The sequence below is a fragment of the Budorcas taxicolor genome, chromosome X (genome assembly GCF_023091745.1).
Source record: "Budorcas taxicolor isolate Tak-1 chromosome X, Takin1.1, whole genome shotgun sequence".
Lineage (NCBI taxonomy): Eukaryota > Metazoa > Chordata > Mammalia > Artiodactyla > Bovidae > Budorcas > Budorcas taxicolor.
This window is the reverse complement of record NC_068935.1, coordinates 99,832,790-99,853,116: the sequence shown is the minus strand read 5'-3', so window position 1 is coordinate 99,853,116 and position 20,327 is coordinate 99,832,790. Positions and strand designations below refer to the sequence as shown.

Genomic DNA, 20,327 nt, shown 5'->3' with positions numbered 1-20,327 from the left:
AATGAAGAAACGCTTGGGAAGAAAACATCCTTTCTGTTCTTTGGACAATGAGATAACTGCTAGCAGCCTATGGCTTACCTGAATGTATTAAAATCCACCATCTTTGTGTGCATACAGTCAGCAGCTGTAAACACCTGCTTGAGCTCTCTGGATTTGCATTCTTCTTCTTTTAACTTTTGTACGATAAGTTCAATGTTGCTCAGGGGAAACTAGGAGGAGGAAATGACAGACATTTAAGATAGGGAGCCCAATCTGTCTGGTGGCCAGCAAAGCTGGCTATGTCTTTCCACAGAAACCAACACAAAGAAGACATGACTAGATTTGTATTTCTTCAGCTAAGGCTCTGGGACAACAAGTGACATTAGCCCAGGCCCAGATCTGAGAGAAATGAGCTTACGGGACAGCGGGTCACAGGAATCAAAAAAGAACGACTACTTCCACCTCAGCCTCCTCCCTTTGACCCTTGGACTCTGGCCCACCATGTTGGGAGAGCCTAATGGAGAGAATGGGGATTCAAAGTTGCATAAGTGGATCCCCATTTTCTCCAGATCTTTAGAGTGGGATCCCTGGAACCATCGGCCACCAGGCAATACCCTGGGCAGAGAGAGGATGGGTGCCAAAGGTCTACAGGCACTGCGGTCCCCTACATTCACCCCCCCAGGAGACCCCCCAGTTCCTGTCTCCTATACTGTGATTTGGTTTTTGACTCTGTGAGAATACTTCTTATTCAACTGAGTAAAGCACAAGGCTGTAAGTAATTATATTGACATTATAATATAAGTAATTATATTATAGCAAAGAGCTAGAAAAGACTCATTGTGGAAATAAAAACATTGATGGTAACTTAACATAAAGTTCCCCCTCTGCCACTGAGGACTTGTGGGGAGGCGGGGGAGCAGGTCAGTGGCATTCCCTCCCTTTTTTTTATTTCATCTATTTCCATGATAGGATCTATTAGTTCTTACAAAAAGACCCCTCAGACTGATATTAATCTTTCTCTGCTTAGAATGTCCTTGTTAAAGGTAGCTTTAAGAAAATGCAGTTTTTACCTGGGATGCTGATACCAGACAATGTCCTACCTTGCTTTTCTCTTTTGGAAAGGAGAAAAGCCCTTAATGTTTTATATATACATACATATATATATATATACATACACACATACATACATATTCATGCTATATATTTTTTATATTAAAGTACAGGTGTGCACTGTGTTTAAAAATGGAGCCCTAATTACGATAGCTATTGTAAACTGTACACTGACTGCATCTCCTATGGGCCACATAGAGCTAAGCACTTAAAACAGATTACCACATCTAATCTTCACAGCAACTCTCTAAAATAGGCACCGTTGGTACTCCCATTTTAAAGATGAGGAAAGGGAAGGCACATGTCAAGGCCCCTCAGCTTTTAAGGAGTCAAGTTTCCTGGCCAAGCTTGCTGGTCTCCAGAAATTTAACTGCCCTATTACTGAGCCCCTCACCTGAATTCAGTGCTTTTGAAGAGCTACCCATTCCTGGTACTGTGCGAGTCCAAGTTCCTAACGCTGCAAATGGAGAGGTGGTGTGGCAGCCCCGGGGGGTGCTGCCCTGGCCTGCCCTCAAGAGAGACCACGCAGAGAGGAGTCCTGTTAGCAGACAGTCCCCTGCTGCTGCACCTTCAGGTCACTGGAGTGCTGCAGCTTTCAGAGATTCCCCCCAGAGGCCACAGTCTCCCCAGATTCTTCCCATCCAGTGACGGAGCAGGATGGAGGCACCAGAGCTGGGCCATTACTGCCTGACATGGGATTTCTCTGATCCATAGTGTGTGCTCTGGGGCTCCCCGTGAGACTGGCTGCAATGTGTCTGAGGTTCTTCTCATCCCCATCCTCCCTCCTTCCCTCTCCTTTCTCAGGGGTCAGACCTACATCTCAGTCTCCCCACCTACTCCTGCTCCCTCCTTTATTCTTCATACACATTGCCCTCAATACATCTCTTGCACATATCATTCTGCCTTGGGATCTGCTTCTCAGAGGACCAAAACTGATCCAGGTAATATGTTGTACACAGAGACTGATATTAGCAACATCTCCGTGAGCATTTGACATGAAATGAAATGGAATTGGCACTGAATCTATATAATTGGCACAGAAGTATTATTATTTACAGGCAGACTTTGAAAATAGTTTCTAGATAGATTCTTCAATAGTAGGCCATGGTTCTGAAATACACATGCTGGCACATGGAATTCAGTTCAGTTCAGTTGCTCAGTCATGTCCAACTCTTTGGGACCCCATGAATTGCAGCACACAAGGCCTCCCTGTCCATCACTGTCTCCCGGAGTTCACTTAAACTCACGTCCATCGATTCGGTGATGCCATCCAGCTATCTCATCCTCTGTCGTCCCCTTCTCCTCCTGCCCCCAATCCCTCCCAGCATCAGAGTCTTTTCCAATGAGTCAACTCTTCACATGAGGTGGCCAAAGTACTGGAGTTTCAGCTTTAGCATCATTCCTTCCAAAGAACACCCAGGGCTGATCTCCTCTAGAATGGACTGGTTGGATCTCCTTGCGGTCCAAGGGACTCTCAAGAGTCTTCTCCAACACCACAGTTCAAAAGCATCAATTCTTCGGTGCTCAGCTTTCTTCACAGTCCAACTCTCACATCCATACATGACCACTGGAAAAACCATAGCCTTGACTAGACAGACCTTTGTTGGCAAAGTAATGTCTCATCTTTTCAGTATGCTATCTGAGGTTCGTGACATTGTACAGCAGACAGGCATCGAGACCATCCCCATGGAAAAGAAATGCAAAAAAGCAAAATGGCTGTCTGGAGAGGCCTTACAAATACCTGTGAAAAGAAGAGAAGTGAAAAGCAAAGGAGAAAAGGGAAGATATAAGCATCTGAATGCAGAGTTCCAAAGAATAGCAAGGAGAGATAAGAAAGCCTTCCTCAGTGATCAATGCAAAGCAACAGAGGAAAACAACAGAATGGAAAAGACTAGAGATCTCTAGAGACACCAAGGGAATATTTCATGCAAAGATGGGCTCAAAAAAGGACAGAAATGGTAGGGACCTAACAGAAGCAGAAGATATTAAGAAGAGGTGGCAAGAATACACAGAAGAACTGTACAAAAAAGATCTTCATGACCCAGATAATCATGATGGTGTGATCACTCACCTAGAGCCAGACATCCTGGAATGTGAAGTCAAGTGGGCCTTAGAAAGCATCACTATAAGCAAAGCTAGTGCAGGTGATGGAATTTCAGTTGAGGTATTTCAAATCCTGAAAGATGATGCTGTGAAAGTGCTGCACTCAATATGCCAGCAAATTTGGAAAACTCAGCAGTGGCCACAGGACTGCAAAAGGTCAGTTTTCATTCCAATCCCAAAGAAAGGCAATGCCAAAGAATGCTCAAACTACCGCACAATTGTACTCATCTCACATGATAGTAAAGTAATGCTCAAAATTCTCCAAGCCAGGCTTCAGCAATACGTGAACCGTGAACTTCCAGATATTCAAGCTGGTTTTAGAAAAGGCAGAGGAACCAGAGATCAAATTGCCAGCATTCACTGGATCATCAAAAAAGCAAGAGAATTCCATAAAACATCTATTTCTGCTTTATTGACTATGCCAAAGCCTTTGCCTGTGTGGATCACAATAAACTGTGGAAAATTCTGAGAGAGATGGGAATACCAGACCACCTGACCTACCTCTTGAGAAACCTATATGCAGGTCAGGAAGCAACAGTTAGAACAACAGACTGGTTTCAAATAGGAAAAGGAGTACGTCAATGCTGTATATTGTCGCCCTGCTTATTTAACTTATATGCAGAGTACATCAGGAGAAATGCTGGACTGGAAGAAGCACAAGCTGGAATCAAGATTGCCGGGAGAAATATCTATAACCTCAGATATGCAGATGACACCACCCTTATGGCAGAAAGTGAAGAGGAACTAAAAAGCCTCTTGATGAAAGTGAAAGAGGAGAGTGAAAAAGTTGGCTTAAAGCTCAACGTTCAGAAAATGAAGATCATGGCATCTGGTCCCATCACTTCATGGGAAATAGATGGGGAAACAGTGGAAATAGTGTCAGAGTTTATTTTTTGGGGCTCCAAAATCACTGCAGATGGTGATTGCAGCCATGAAATTAAAAGACACTTACTCCTTGGAAGGAAAGTTATGACCAACCTAGATAGCATACTGAAAAGCAGAGACATGGAACTCATCCACACTTAAAATCAAGGTTTTGTGAACATGTTTTCAGTGAACAGCATTGTCATAATAGTACTTTCAGTAATAGCACCCATGTGCCATCTCATTTCAAATGGAAAAACTTGTGGAGCTCACTGTTGCCAATTTGTCCTTGGAGTCTCATTTAGGCCTCAGGTGGCCCCTGTTATGGGAAGTTGCAACCCCAGCAACTATCGGGTTCCCTTGGGGTTTCTGTTTGTTCAGGTCTTGGCCTTCTTTGCAGGCCTGTGCCAATTAACTGAGACAGCACAGTGTGTGGCACCAGGTTTTCTTCCTTTCAGACCACTGCTCAATTTCTTTCTGAAAACATTTTCAGCATCAGCAGAAAACCCAGGAAACTTGATTCAACCCTGGGCCTGCCTCCTGCCTGTGCCTGGCATCCGTGATGCTGGGCAGCAGCAAACCCAGCACATAAACAGAGGAGACCAGGCCCTGGCCTCTGTGATGGGACCTGCAGCCAAATCATGCAGATCCATTATTCATGCCCACATGTGTGAATGCACAATGTAAAATTGGTTGCAAGGCGAAGAAGAAAAGGCCTGGAGTAAGGAAAACACAGACTGCAGAGTGCTGAGAGGCGAAGTCAAGAATTATACCAAGTGAGTTCACCTTATCTGAATGCCTCTCCATGTAGTTCAAGGTATACTCATCAGCATTGACCAAAAGAAAGAGGTAGCCATTCACGTCCACTTTGGCTCCAACATACAGCTCCTCAGCCTTGATATATTCCGAGAATTCACTTTTAAAGACTTCTTGCCCAGGCTTCTTAACACGACCTCTTTTTAAGAACATCCCTCCAGGATACCCTGTAGAAAAGGAGAAAAAAAGTTAATGAGTAGGTTTTGTTTCTCAAAGAACCAGACAACTTGCCTTTAGAGATACTTCATGCTCAAACACAGACCACAGCTGTGAACTTGTGAACTCATACTACGTATAGTCAGTCTTTAAGGGAAGAAGAATGAGGCAGTGGGTGAGAAATGAGACTTCTAGGTGAATGTGTAAGGAAGAAAAGTGGCATGGCATTCCAGCCTTTTCTTTCCTCCATCCCCTCCCTTCCCAATCCAAACACTTAAACATTTAGCGAGGACTTGGTCTATGTCCAGAAGCATCCTGGAAACTGAGACAACAGGGACATCTTCTCAGCCTGCCTGAACTGTATCAGGTAGCAAATTTCTCACCTGAGTTTATTTCAACCTATTTGTCCCAGATGATGTCTTATACACATCTTCTGACATACAGATGAAATGTAAAGATGCCCCATTTCTGGAAAGGTGTTACTTAATTGAAGATAACTATAGGAGTTCCTTTAACTCTTTGTTTCTACAGGCAAAATATTTAAATAATGCTCCATTCTTTTTTTTTTTTTTTTTTTTTACTTCTCAGAATTCTCATCATTTCCTCTGCTCTTTTCTGGGCATTGTTTGGGTTTTGGCAAGCAGTGACCAGAGTTGAATGTGGGACTCCACTATCTTCTAACTGATACCGAACTGAAATCTCCAACCCTGTGGATATATCCTGGGACCAGGTGAGCTCTGGGGAGCAGCTTCCTGACGCTTTTACCACATTCAGAAACCAGAGGTGGTGGAAAGACATAGGCTTTGTAGCCAAAGAGAGCTGGAGTCCATCCTGGTTCTGTCGCTTGCTTGCTGGATGATCTTTAGGAGTCATTTAATCTCTCTGAGCCCCTCCAAATTCTTGCTGGTAAATGGGAATAATATTTGTGGGGGGCTATGAAAATGTACTTCTCAGATTGCTGGCTGTGGGGAACATAGTTGACAGAAGGCTCCAACTGCTATGTTCTGAAATCTATCCTCAGATTTGTGCCAAGGTCATGCTTCCCACAGGCTGCTGCCAACGCATGACTGAGCAAGGTAGGCAGACTAAGGCAGGCAAGATGGAAGCTCCTCGCACTGGTGACTCTGCCTCAGAACGCCCAGTCAGCCTTGCCAAAATTTTCTTAAGACTTTCACTGTGGTCTAAGACCTTCCCTTTTCCTCTTTCCTCTGTCCTTCACAGGAGTCACACACACACTGCAGTCTGATAGTGCTCCTGGCCTCTTCTGGCTCCTGCCATGTCTTCCCTCACCCGCCATCTCCCTAATAAATCTCTTGTACCTCATCTTGGGCTTTGCCTCTTAAGGACCTAGATTAACGCAAGACTTAACCTCATAAAAGTCTTATAAGGATAACAGGAGGTACTCAGCCAGGGCTGCTGTTATTACCAGCAAGCTTCTAGTTGACTGCTATCACCCTGTTTTATGAATGCTGCCATTTGTTTAGCCATATCATCCCTACTCTAGATGTACAGAGGTGACTTTTTGACTTTCAGGAGCATGACTTTATAGGCATCCCTATTTGACTTCATATTTTAAGGTCTGGTCCATTACTCATATCTGTATAAGTGGAGCCTGACCTACTTATACAAATTATTCATGATTCATTGTGTACTGAGCGGCTCCTACCAGCTCATAAGGGCTGATAGTTTAATGTTCAGAGATTTGGAAAGCCAGTTGTTAGACTGTTGGTTGCTTGAAATTGGCCATGGTTTGGGTATTTACATCATGGAAATTGACAAACGGTACAAAATAGAGCTTTTAAATTTTTTTCAGAGAGCCGGTTAACCAGTACACCACTGACTGTTCTTCCCAAAAGTGTATCTTCAGCATTGATAAAAATTTTAAACATGTTGAGACAAAGGATAGCGCCCTACAGTTCCATAATTTGCAAAGTCAAAATCAATAGCTTTCCTCAGCAATGGCCACCCTATCAGTGCACTGCAGCAAGGCCATCCCATGGGCCTTGGTGCTGGAACCTTGGCACCAGCCTCAACAGCCAGAGGGAAATAGACTCTGAAGATTAAATTTGTAAATCAGGGATTCTTGTCTTATTTTGTAAGTGATATTATCACAAATACAGATTTTATTCTTGTCTTGCTAGCTGTACACAGAATTTGTGGCAGCCAGACCATGATTTTGAAGCCACTGGATTCCACAGAGGTGCCTCAGAGACCACAGAGGAAGTGGGGACAGTGTCAAAAAGGAGGTGTCCTGAATCCCCCAGTCCTGAGCCAACCAAAACTATTCCTCTTTTACCATTTTATATGTCTGGGTTCCCATTTAAGAGGTCTTTGTAAAATGAACTTTTAGTGGTTAAAGAAAAAGAAAGAAAGCCACTCTCTTAGATCATAGGCTACAAAAATGAGATTATATTACATAACTTTCAACATGAAGAGACAGTTCACTGTTCTGAGGAAATTGCTATGGGTAGTATGTCTCTTACCTGAATTCCTCTCTATGGGTTCAAACACTGAAATTGTGTCATCATGGAGAAAATATGAAATAACAAACATCCTTTCCACATCAGCACATTTGTGTGTGATTAGTTTTGCAAAAAATCGGAGTATATTGCTTATGTTGCCATAGCTAAATGGAAGAAAAAATGAAGGTTATAGCATTATATAAGTAATCTTTTGCATATTACATATATAAAAAATCCTGAAAAATATATGCCATTTTTATTGATATATAATATTAGTTTCAGGTGTATGACACAACGATCTGATATTTGTATATATTGCAAGATGACCAACACAGTTAAGTCTGGTTTACATTCATCACCACACTTAGCTACAAAAGTTTTTTTCTTGTGATGATAGCTTTTAAGATCTATTCTCTCAACAACTTTGAAATATGTACTATAGTATTATTAACTACAGTCACCATGCTATATATCACATTCCTGTGACTTATTTATTTTATAACTGAAAGTGTACACTCTTGACTCCTTTTACCCACCTCCCATCCAAGTGCACTATGGTTTTAAGACAGTGGCATAAACTCTCAGAGGTTGAAAAAGTTCAACCATTTTCTTATTAGGGCTCTAAATCTATATGCAGAGACATGTTCCCAGTTTATTAAAATATCTCTTATTCTTTCAAAGTTCTCTTTCAAAGACTTCTAAACACTCTTTTTATCACAATACACCCAGCACTCAGAAAACATTTAGCATTTTCCCTGCTTCTGATCATACCACCTAGACTGTTCAATCTGGCTTTCTAGGCCATTAATAGTCTGGGTTCAAACACACACACACACACACACACATACCTATTTGTCCAGGTTAACACAGGGGAAAACGTCCAGAGTAGCACATTGGGAAAACGTACCCAAAACAAATGTCATAAACACATTGCTCAAACCATCTGCATTAAATGGCTGTTCTCTGCTCACAAGCTTGGACAATAATCACAGCAACCATGTCAGCTAGAAGCACTGCACCTGGGCCTTGCTGCGCCAGGAGGCAAGAGTTTGTGCTTTGCCAGTGCCTGAAGCAACCTCCCCACTTCACTGCCCACTTTCTCAAGCCCATTCCTTATTTTTCCTCCAACCTCACATCGTCTCCTTGCCAAGTCACTCTCCCAGTTCCCCAGCAGCCCCCTAACTCCCTTCAAAGGAAAATTTCCCTTTTCCCTTTCAAATGCTATATTAAATATGACAGACCTTTCATAACACTTATCACCCATATCGTAAGTTGCCGTTACAAGTCTCTTTTCTGAGGGCAGGGACTGCATCTTATTAATCGTTGTCTAATACAACATTTTTTTTGAATTCTAAGTACTTAATAAATGTTTGTAGAAAGTTGTTATAAGATCCATGTAGATTGGAATTTGCACTTAGAATTCTATGTGTGAATAGAATAGTCTTGAAGACTGATGATGAGATCAAATTCTAGAACCTAAAGTTCCCCAAATTGACTGCCTGGTTACGGAATAAATTAATTTATGGTGTGTCAGCAGAAGTATGTCTGTGGATATTAGCTAGTGAAAGGTGGTGCTGTGCTATGCTTAGTCACTCAGTTGTCTCCAACTCTTCGCAACCCCACAGACTGTAGCCCTCCAGGTTCCTCTGTCCATGAGATTTTTCAGACAAGAATACTGGAGTGGGTTGCCATTTTCTCCTCCAGGGGATCTTCCCAACCCAGGGATCAAACTCACATCTCCTATATCTCCTGCATTGGAGGCAGATTCATGACAAACACTAAACTCTTTGGGAAGGCTCTGATAATCAAAATCAATACCCCAAGGAGGAACAGAGTAAAATAAACCATGTACTTCATCCCTTCCCTGTCACAAGAGAGGTCCTCACTTTCAGTCTCCAATGCCGAAAATCATTCTTTCCTTTCGGTCACAGTGATTTATAAAGAAACAGACCAAAAATATATATATATTTCTGATTTGCAGAGGCAGAAGGTGTTTTTCTCTGTCCAAGGAGGCAGGATTGAAAAAGCATGGCTCCATGATTCCCAGCTTGAGGCCTCAAGTGAGATGGAAAGTAGCAATTTGGAGGCTAGCCCCAGGGCAGCCCTGGCAAAACAGCCAGACCTCCATAGCTGTTTTCTTAGTCCCTAGTTTCCCAGGCTTCAGACAGACCTCGTACAGCACAGGGAAGGGACAGCTATACCTTTTCGACCATCTTTTCTGGTACATAATTGGATTTAAAAGTAACAAACAGATTTGGTAACCGCCCCCTCTCATGAAAGACCCATACTTTTACAGATGCCTGAAATATCCTTGAAACAACTGAATGAGGTCTAAAGTCAGGCCAAATGAACACAATTGCAAATTTAGCTTCTTAGAACTTACATAAATTTACAAGTGTGGACGTTAAGTATGGATTTTTCATGTTTAATATGCCTTTTAAACGTAATTCTAGTGTTTTAGACAGCTTATCAACCAGGAATACAATCTACTCAAGCAAAATCTTTATCTACACTACAATCTGTAGGTGTCCTCCAGTCCATGGGGTCGCAAAGAGTCGGACATGACTGAGCGACTGAACTGAACTGAACACTACAGACTACTCAAGCAAGACCATTCACAAACGTTGTCATGTGTGAAAGTCACACGGGGAGCTTGTTAAATATACAGAATCCAGAGTCCCACTCCTAGAGATATGGATTCAGTAGTTCACTTGCAGCTCCAGAAACCTACATTTTTAATAAGCTCTCCAAGAGATTCTGATGAAATCGTCCCCAGAGCATGCTTTGAGAAACACTTGCACGTTATCTTCAGATATTTCTTTGACTAATAAGCTAGTTATCAAAGTTCTCTAAACACTTTATCACAATACACCCAGCACTCAGAAAAAATTTAGCATTTTCCCTGCTTCTGATCATATCACCTAGACTACTCAGTCTGGCTTTCTGGGCCATTAATGGTCTGGTTCAGACACACACACACACACACACACACACACACACACACACACACACACACACACCCCTATTTGTCACGACTGCCTATAACACACTCTCTACTCAAATCACATAGTCACTTCACTTAGCGCCCCACACTGAGCGCCCCTCACTTAGCGCCCCACACTGAGCGCCCCTCACTTAGCGCCCCACACTGAGCGCCCCTCACTTAGCGCCCCACACTGAGCTATATCTAGCCCTTTGCTTTGTGCCATCCCCTCCCCCAGGGTACACTCTCACCCTTTCTTATGCCTGTCCAGAATCCTGCCCATCCATTTGGGCCTCAATCAGTAGAGCTCTCCGTGACCATGGCTGCCTACCCAGCTGATCACCTACTCATGCCTCCTGTACCAAGTATTACCTGTGACACCCAATTTAGCATTGTATAGACTTGTATCCTTGACTGTTTTTTTTTTTTAATGCGTTGGTCTCAAAACAAATGATAAATTCCTAAGTCCAGCAGCTATGTCTTAACCTTTTCTCCACACAGCCCAGAGTTACCTATAATCATTGTCTTGAATTCTTCTCTTGACACAAACCTACTCTAACTACAGTCTTTCTCATCTCAGTAGATAGCGACTCCATCTTTCCAGTTGGAGAAATCTTGGGAGTCATTTTTATCTCCTGTTGTATCCAATCTGCCAGGAAACCCTACTGGTTCAACCTTCAAAAATATTTCCAGAATCTGCTATTTCTCACCATTTTCATGGCACTCACCCTGATGGAGCCATCATAACTTTTCTCTTGGGACTACTATAGTCTTGTTCTAACTGGTCTTTACTTCCACCATTGCCCTTCTACACTCTAAGCTCAACACTGCGTCTGGAGTCATTCCTTTAATACATAAATCAGATCAAGTCACTTCTCTGTTCAAATCTCCCAATGAGTCCCCTTATCACCTGAAGTCAAAAGAATCCTTACAATGGTTTGGAAGGCCCTATGTGATCTGATTGCCCATTACTTCTCTTAATCTGTCTACCCTGCCTGTTACTCATCTTTTCTATCCTTGTCAGCTTCCTGCCTATTCTTTGCACATCCCAAGCCTGCTCCTTGCTCAGCATCTTTACACTGACTGTTCCTTCTGCCTAGTACAGGTTTCCTCTCCTCAGTAAGGTCTATCCAAACCACACTGTTTAAAATTGAAACCAGCGTTTACTGTTTGTAGATTTTTTGATGATGGCCATCCTGACTGGTGTGAAGTGATACCTCACGGTAATTTTCATCTGCATTTCTCTAATAATGAGTGATGGTGAGCATCTTTTCATGTGTTTGTTCGCTATCTGTATGTCTTTGGAGAAAAGTCTGCTTAAGTCTTCCTCCCACTTTATGATTGGGTTGTTTGTCTTTCTGGTAGACGTCCACTGGCAGATTAATGGGTAAAGAAGTTGTGGTACATATATATTAATACAATGCAATATTACTCAGCCATAAAAAGGAACACATTTGAGTCAGTTCTAATGAGGTGAATAAACCCAGAGCCTGTTATACAGAGTAAAGTCAGAAAGAGAAAAATTTTATATATTAATGCATATATACGGAATCTAGAAAAATGGTACAGGTGAACCTATTTTCAGAGCAGGAATAGAGACACAGACACAGAGAACAGACTTTGGATATAGCGGAAGGAGAGGGTGGGACAAATTCAGAGAGTAGCACTGACATATATACACACTACTGTGTGTAAAACAGATAGCCAGTGGGAAGCTTCTGTATAACACAGGTTGTCACAAAACACCGGCTGCTTTGTGACAACCTGGAGGGGTGGGGGGCATCCTGGAGGAAGAGCACATATGCGTACTTGTAGCTGATTCACTTTGTTGTGTGGCAGAAGCCAACACAATACTGTAAAGCAGTTAACCTCCAATTGAAACTACTTTAAAAATTGAAACCCAGGTTGCTCCTCAAGCCTCACATTCTAAGTTCCCATTTATTCTCTTCATAGCTACCTTCTTAATTGTTTTGTGGCACTTTAATACCTTCCATACACTAGAGAATGTACTTACGTATTATCTTTCAGTTCAGTTCAGTCGCTCAGTCGTGTCCGACTCTTTGCAACCCCATGAATCGCAACACACCAGGCCTCCCTGTCCATCACCATCTCCTGGAGTTCACTCAGACCCATGTCCATGGAGTCCATGATGCCATCCAGCCATCTCATCCTCAGTCGTCCCCTTCTCCTCCTGCCCCCGATCCCTCCCAGCATCAGTCTTTTCCAACATGAGTATTATCTTTATTGTTTATTATCTACCTCCCCTAGCTAAAATGTAAATTCTATGAGGGCAGGGCTCTGTGTCTGTTTTGATCCCAAGCCCCAATATCAGCGTCTGGCACACTGAGGGTAAATGACTGGCTCACCCAGGGCTACATACATAATAAAAACCTTAAAGACAGCTATAGCTATAGTCTTATGGTTAGAAAAGACATGAAGGCCTATTATTACTAATGGGAAAGTGGAAAATAAACGACTGATGGAGACAACAGATGGACAATATCTGAAACAAGTCAGAGATTAAGATTAAATTGTGAATCTTTAGATGCTATATGATTATGAATAGCAAAAGTCTGGGATAACAGCCTTTCTGGTAGGAAGCCATCCATCTCTTCTACCCAGCATTAAGAACTAAAAAGGGTGAATGTTCATTTTATTTACTCACTTATTTATCATTCCTCTTCTCTTCTGAAGAAAATATTTATTGAATCCCAAGTACACAGCCAGCACTGTTCTAACTCTAAGAAAAGCAATAAAGCCAGTTCTGCCTCAAGGAGCTCTGGGTCTATATATGTAACTGCCACACACCATGATATGTACAGATTCTGGGGCAAAAAAGTGAACTCCAGGAGTTGATTTCCCTGGGTTCAAATCCTACCTCAACTAAAAATTAGCTGTGTGAGATTGAATAAATTGAATAGACTCTCTGAGCCTCAGTTTCTTCATGTGAAGAATGGGTACAATACTATTATCTACTTTATGAGGTTGTTTTGAGGATTAAATGAGATCAAGTATTGTAGTTAGCACATTGTAACCACAAACTACTTTTTACTAGTAATAATATTAGAAGTATGATCAGCAGAGTATTATGAGCACACAGAGAACAAAATAACTAATTCAGCCATGTGCAATGAGAAAGATATTTTTCTGGTTCTCCCAAGTCAGCCTGGACAATCTACCCAGCAGGCACCACAGTGAATTTTTACTCAGACAATAAAAGTCTTCATTCCATCAAAATAAAAACCTCATATGCTTTGATCTGAAACTATCTCTCTCCAGTGACTCACCATAGATGACTGTTAACCTCAATCAACAATGAACACAAGTACAATTTTAATAGCAATATATATCAATATATGTCTTGTGTGTTGCACGTCTCAATTCACAGTTTATTTATTTGCATTAAGAAACTTTTCTTTGTATGCTTTGTGAGATCATCTTCCTAAGGTTCTCATGGTTTGAAAACCTTGGGTTATTCAAACTCATGTGTAAGTCTCCAGCTGAATGTGCCAGTTTCTATGGAAACAAGGTCACTGTGTGGGAGGAGCTTGAGAGAAGAAGCGTATTCCTGGCACAGAATGAGCAATGGACAGAAAGAAAGGAAATTAGAGCTATTCATGCCTGTACCACCGTTCTCCAGCCACAACAGCATGACAAGAACATGGAATGCTGTCTATAGTCAGTGCTCTGTGGACAAGTTGATGTGGTGCAGACAGAAAAAGACACTAAGGCAACTACTCACAAGGAACACTGTTCCCACTGGATTCCAGAAGCAACACCCTGGTTCGTGTTTCATCCTGTGTATTTATAAGAAAAATTCCCTCTCCTTTTACAATAGGGACATTCTTCCTGCCCACCTCCTTCGGGTGGTTGCCCTTAAAAACAGCAGTTAGTGAAAAGTATCCATCAAAGCTATGGTTTTTCCAGTAGTCATGTACAGATATGACAGCTGGGACATAAAGAAGGCTGAGCAATGAAGAACTGATGCTTTCAAACTGTGGTGCTGGAGAAGACTCTTGAAAGTCCCTTGGACTGCAAGGAGATCAAACCAGTCAATTCTAAAGGAAATCAAACCTGAACATTCATTGGAAAGACTGATGCTGAAGCTGAAACTCCAATACTTTGGCCACCTGATGCAAAGAGCTGACTCATTGGAAAAGACCCTGATGCTGGGAAAGATTGAGGGCAAGAGAAGGGGACAACCGAGGATGAGTTGGTTAGACAGTATCACCAACTCAATGGCCATGAATTTGAACAAACTCCAGGAGACTGAAAAGCAGGGGAGTCTGGCATGCTGCAGTCCATGGGATCACAAACAGTCAGACATGACTTAACGAGTGAACAACAACAATCCATCAAAAGTCCTGCCCTGCAACTTCACCATAAATACTGCTATCTACAAGGGAGGATGGAGTATGAGTTGGTGTCCCTCTAATGTGATCCGAAATTAGTGGTTCTCAAACGCTGGTGCCCATCACCAGAAACCCGTGGATGTCTTGTTAAAACACAGAGCCAGGCCCCACCCCCGGAGACTGGGCCTCAGTAGGTCTGGGGTGAGACACAGACCACAAAGTGTGGGGACCACACTTTGAGCAGTATCAACTCTGAAACTTAAAAACAAAACTCCCAAGTCCTTACAAATAAAAGATTACTTCTTAAAAGACAAAGGACATCATGTCAAGGCAAATGCAGCCTTTCCGACACTACACAATTCTTAACGCATTTTTACCATGTTTACCGTGACACCAAAACTGTCCCCTCCACCTCAAGATATTCTACAATGGCATCTCATGCCACTGAATTTGATCAGATTCAGGGTGATGCCTTGTTGTTTTCCTTCTCCTGCTCTTACTCCATGTTCTCTTTATCTTTTTTCTCTATCTTTTTACTCCATGTTCTCTTTATCTTTTTTCTCTATCTTTTTACTCCATGTTCTCTTTATCTTTTTTCTCTATCTTTTTACTCCATGTTCTCTTTATCTTTTTTCTCTATCTTTTTACTCCATGTTCTCTTTATCTTTTTTCCCCTCACATAGGACTTCAGTGTTTAGTCTGCATCCTATTCAAGCCTCTGCAACATTTTCCCAACCCTCTTCCTCTTCCTCCCACAACTTCTTTCTCCAGGGCTCCATTTCCTACAGAAGCAAAAAGTAGCCATGAGTAGTACCACATTATACACTTGACTCAGGGGCACATTTTTCCTCACATATATTAGGAACAATTTTGAAAGTCCTTCTTTTGAAATCATATTCCACTACATAAGCAATACGTGGTTACTGAACTCAACCAAGTCTCTTAAATTAAAATCAATTAACATTCTACAAAACAGTTATAAATCATGGAAGCCACTACAGCCTATGGGCCAAATACAGCCAGTCACCTGTTTCTATATGGCCTGTGAGCTAAGAATGGTTTTTAGGTTTTTAAATGGTTGAAAACACTCAAAGAATAATACTTTCTGATATGTAAAAACTATATGATATTCAAATGTCAGTGTCCATCAGTTCAATTCAGTTCACTCAGTTGTGTCCGACTCCTTACAACCCCATGAACCGCAGCATGCCAGGCATCCCGGTCCATCACCAACTCCCGGAGTTTACCCAAACACATGTCCATTGAGTTGGTGATGCCATCCAACCATCTGATCCTCTGTTGTCCCCGACTCCTCCTGCCCTCAATCTTTCCCAGCATCAGGGTCTTTTCCAATGAGTCAACTCTTCACATCAGGTGGCCAAAGTATTGGAGTTTCAGCTTCAACATCAGTCCTTCCAATGAACACCCAGGACTGATCTCCTTTAGGATGGACTGGTTGGATCTCCTTGCAATCCAAGGGACTCTCAAGAGTCTTCTCTAACACCACAGCTCAAAAGCATCAATTCTTCGGTGCTCAGCTTTATTTATAGTCCAATTCTCACATCCATACATGACTACTAGAAAAACCATAGCTTTGACTAAATGGACCTTTGTTGGCAAAGTAATGTCTCTGCTTTCTAATATGCTGTCTAGGTTGGTCATAACTTTCCTTCCAAGGACTAAGAGTCTTTTAATTTCATGGCTGCAATCACCACCTGCAGTGATTCTGGAGCCCAGAAAAATAAAGTCTGACACTGTTTCCACTGTTGCCCCATCTATTTCCCATGAAGTGATGGGACCAGATGCCATGATCTTAGTTTTCTGAATGTTGAGTTTTAAGCCAACTTTTTCACTCTCCTCTTTCACTTTCATCAAGAGGCTCTTTAGTTCTTCTTCACCCTTCACATAAGGGTGGTGTCATCTACATATCTGAGGTTATTGATATTTCTCCGGGCAATCTTGATTCCTGCTTGCGCTTCTTCCAGCACAGCATTTCTCATGATGTACTCTGCATATAAGTGAAATAAGCAGGGTGACAATATACAGCCTTGACACACTCCTTTTCCTATTTGGAACCAGTCTGTTGTTCCATGTCCAGTTCTAACTGTTGCTGCCTGACCTGCACACAGGTTTCTCAAGAGGCAGGTCAGGTCAGGTCTGGTATTCCCATCTCTTGAAAAATTTTCCACAGTTTATTGTGATCCACACAGTCAAAGGCTTTGGCATAGTCAATAAAATAAAAATAGATGTTTTTCTGGAACTCTCTTGCTTTTTCCATGATCCAGCGGATGTTGGCAATTTGATCTCTGGTTCCTCTGCCTTTTCTAAAACCAGCTCGAACATCTGAAAGTTCACGGTTCACGTATTGCTGAAGCCTGGCTTGGAAAATTTTAAGCATTACTTTACTAGCATGTGAGATGAGTGTACTTGTGTGGTAGTTTGAGCATTCTTTGGCATTGCCTTTCTTTGGGATTGGAATGAAAACTGACCTTTTCCAGTCTTGTGGCCACTGCTGAGTTTTCCAAATTTGCTGGCATATTGAGTGCAGCACTTTCACAGCATCATCTTTCAGGATTTGAAATAGCTCCACTGGAATTCCATCACCTCCACTAGCTTTGTTTGTAGTGATCCTTCCTAAGGCCCACTTGACTTTGCATTCCAGGATGTCTGGCTCTAGGTGAGTGATCACACCATCATGATTATCTGGGTTGTGAAGATCTTTTTTGTACAGTCCTTCTGTGTTTTCTTGCCACCTCTTCTTAATATCTTCTACTTCTTGTTAGGTCCCTACCCTTTCTGTCCTTTATTGTGCCCATCTTTGCATGAAATTTTCCCTTGGTATCTCTAATTTTCTTGAAGAGATCTATAGTCTTTCCCATTCTATCGTTTTCATCTATTTTTTGCATTGATTGCTGAGGACGGCTTTCTTATCTCTTGCTATTCTTTGGAACTCTGCATTCAAATGGGTGTATCTTTCCTTTTATCCTTTGCTTTTCACTTCCTTTCTTTTCTCAGCTATTTGTAAGGCCTCCTCAGACAGCCATTTTGCTTTTTTGCATTTCTTTTTCTCGGGGATGGTCTTGATTCCTATCTCCTGTACAGTGTCATGAACCTCCATCCATAGTTCATCAGGCACTCTGTCTATCAGATCTAGTCCCTTAAATCTATTTCTCACTTCCACTGTATAGTCATAAGGGATTTGATTTAGGGCATACCTGAATGGTCTAGTGGTTTTCTCCACTTTCTTCAATGTCAGTCTGAATTTGGCAATAAGGAGTTCATGATCTGAGCCACAGTCAGCTCCCGGTCTTGTTTTTGCTGACTGTATAGAGCTTCTCCATCTTTGGCTGCATAGGATATAATCGATCTGATTTTGGTGTCAACCATCTGGTGATGTCCATGTATAGAGTCTTCTCTTGTGTTGTTGGAAGAGGGTGTTTGCTATGACCAGTGCATTCTCTTGGCAGAACTCTATTAGCCTTTGCCCTGCTTTATTCTGTACTCCAAGGCCAAATCTGCCTATTACCCCAGGTGTTTCTTGACTTCCTACTTTTGCATTCTGGTCTCCTATAATGAAAAGGACATCTTTTTGCCTGTTAGTTCTAGAAAGTCTTGTATGTCTTCACAGAACCATTCAACTTCAGCTTCTTCAGCGTTACTGGTTGGGGCATAGACTTGGATTACTGTGATATTGAAAGGTTTGCCTTGGAAACGAACAGAGATCATTCTGTCGTTTTTGAGATTGCATCCAAGTACTGCATTTTGGACTCTTTTGTTGACTATGATGGCTACTCTATTTCTTCTAAGGGATTCCTGCCCATAGTATTAGATATAATGGTCATCTGAGTTAAATTTACCCGTTCCAGTCCATTTTAGTTCACTGATTCCTAGAATGTCGACGTTCACTCTTGTCATCTCCTGTTTGACCACTGCCAATTTGCCTTGATTCATGGACTTAACATTCCAGGTTCCTATGCAATATTGCTCTTTACAGCATCGAACCCTGCTTCCATCACCAGTCCCATTCACAACTGGCTGTTGTTTTTGCTTTGGCTCCATCCCTTCATTTTTCCTGGAGTTATTTCTCCACTGATCTCCAGTAGCATATTGAGCACCTACCGACCTGGGGAGTTCATCTTTCAGTGTCCTATCTTTTTGCCTTTTCATACTGTTCATGGGGTTCTCAGTGTCCATAAACAGTTTTATTGGAATGTAGTCACACATTTGTTTATGAATTATCTATGGCTGTTTTCATGCTACAATGACAGAGCTAAGCAACTGTGATAGAGGCCGTATGGTCTGCAAAGCAGAAAATATTTGTATCTGACCTTTTAAGAAAAAGTCTGATGACCCTTATTCTACACCATTTCCTAGGGATCATCTTGAGGAGATAGATATATATGGAAAAGCATATATATATATATTTACATACACACACATATACATGGAAAGCCAATATAGATTGGAGATAATACAGCTTTGGGGGCTTCCAGATGACATATTAAAATAACCACTCAGTGTGAAGATGTGGGGAACAGAGAACCCTTGTGCACTGTTGATGGGAATGTAAATTGGTGCAGCCACTGTGGAAAACAGTAGCATGGAGGGACCTCAAAAAATTAAAAACAGAACTACCATATGACACAGTAATTCTACTTTTGGATATATATATACACACAAAGGAAACAAAATCACTGTCCCCAAAAGATATCTGCACCCCCATGTTCAATGCAGTATTATTTGCAATAGCTAACACAGGGAAACAACACGTGTCCACTAACAGGTGTATAGATAAAGTGTAAAAAAATACATACATATATATATATATATATATGTCACACACACACACATATATATATATATGTCACACATACATGGGGCTTCCCAGGTGGCACAGTGGCAAAGAATCTGCCTGCCAATACAGGAGATGTAAGAGACACAAGTTCAATCCTTAGGTCAGGAAAATCCCCTGGAGCTGGAAATGGCAACCCACTCCAGTTCTTGCCTGGGAAATCCTATGGACAGAGGAGATTGGAGTGCTACAGTGCATGGGGTCGCAAAGAGTCAGGCAAAACTGAGGACACAATGCACGTGCATGTGTGTGCGTGTGCGCATGCGCGCGCACACACACACACACACACACACACACACACAGTGGAATATTATTCAATCATCAAAAAGAAGGAAATCCTGCCATTTGCAATAGCATGGATGAACCTTGAGGGCATTATGCTAAGTAAAATAAGTCAAGAGAAAGACAAATACTACATGATCTCACTTATATGTAGAATATAAAAAAACAAACTCATAGAAACAGGGATCAGACTGGTGACTGCCAGAGGCAGCGGGATGGGGAGTGGATGGGATAATTGAGTGAAAGTGATCACAAGGAACTAACTTTCTCCTATAAGATAAATAAGTTCTGGGGACATAACATACAGCATGATGATGACAGTAAATAATAGTGTATATTTGAAAGTAAGAGAGTAGAGCTTAAAAATT

At 41.8% G+C, this 20,327-nt stretch overlaps 1 protein-coding gene across 1 annotated transcript in view; it reads right to left on the bottom strand.

Annotated features, from left to right (window-relative positions):
* Positions 1–20,327, bottom strand: part of EFHC2 (EF-hand domain containing 2) — a 232,816-nt gene that overhangs the window by 90,055 nt on the left and 122,434 nt on the right. Inside the window, exons 9-11 of the mRNA XM_052662724.1 lie at positions 7,512–7,654; positions 4,843–5,039; positions 79–209 (exon numbers count right to left, since the gene is read on the bottom strand). Coding sequence (XP_052518684.1) covers positions 79–209; positions 4,843–5,039; positions 7,512–7,654 — 471 coding nt within the window. The remainder of the gene's footprint in view (positions 1–78; positions 210–4,842; positions 5,040–7,511; positions 7,655–20,327) is intronic.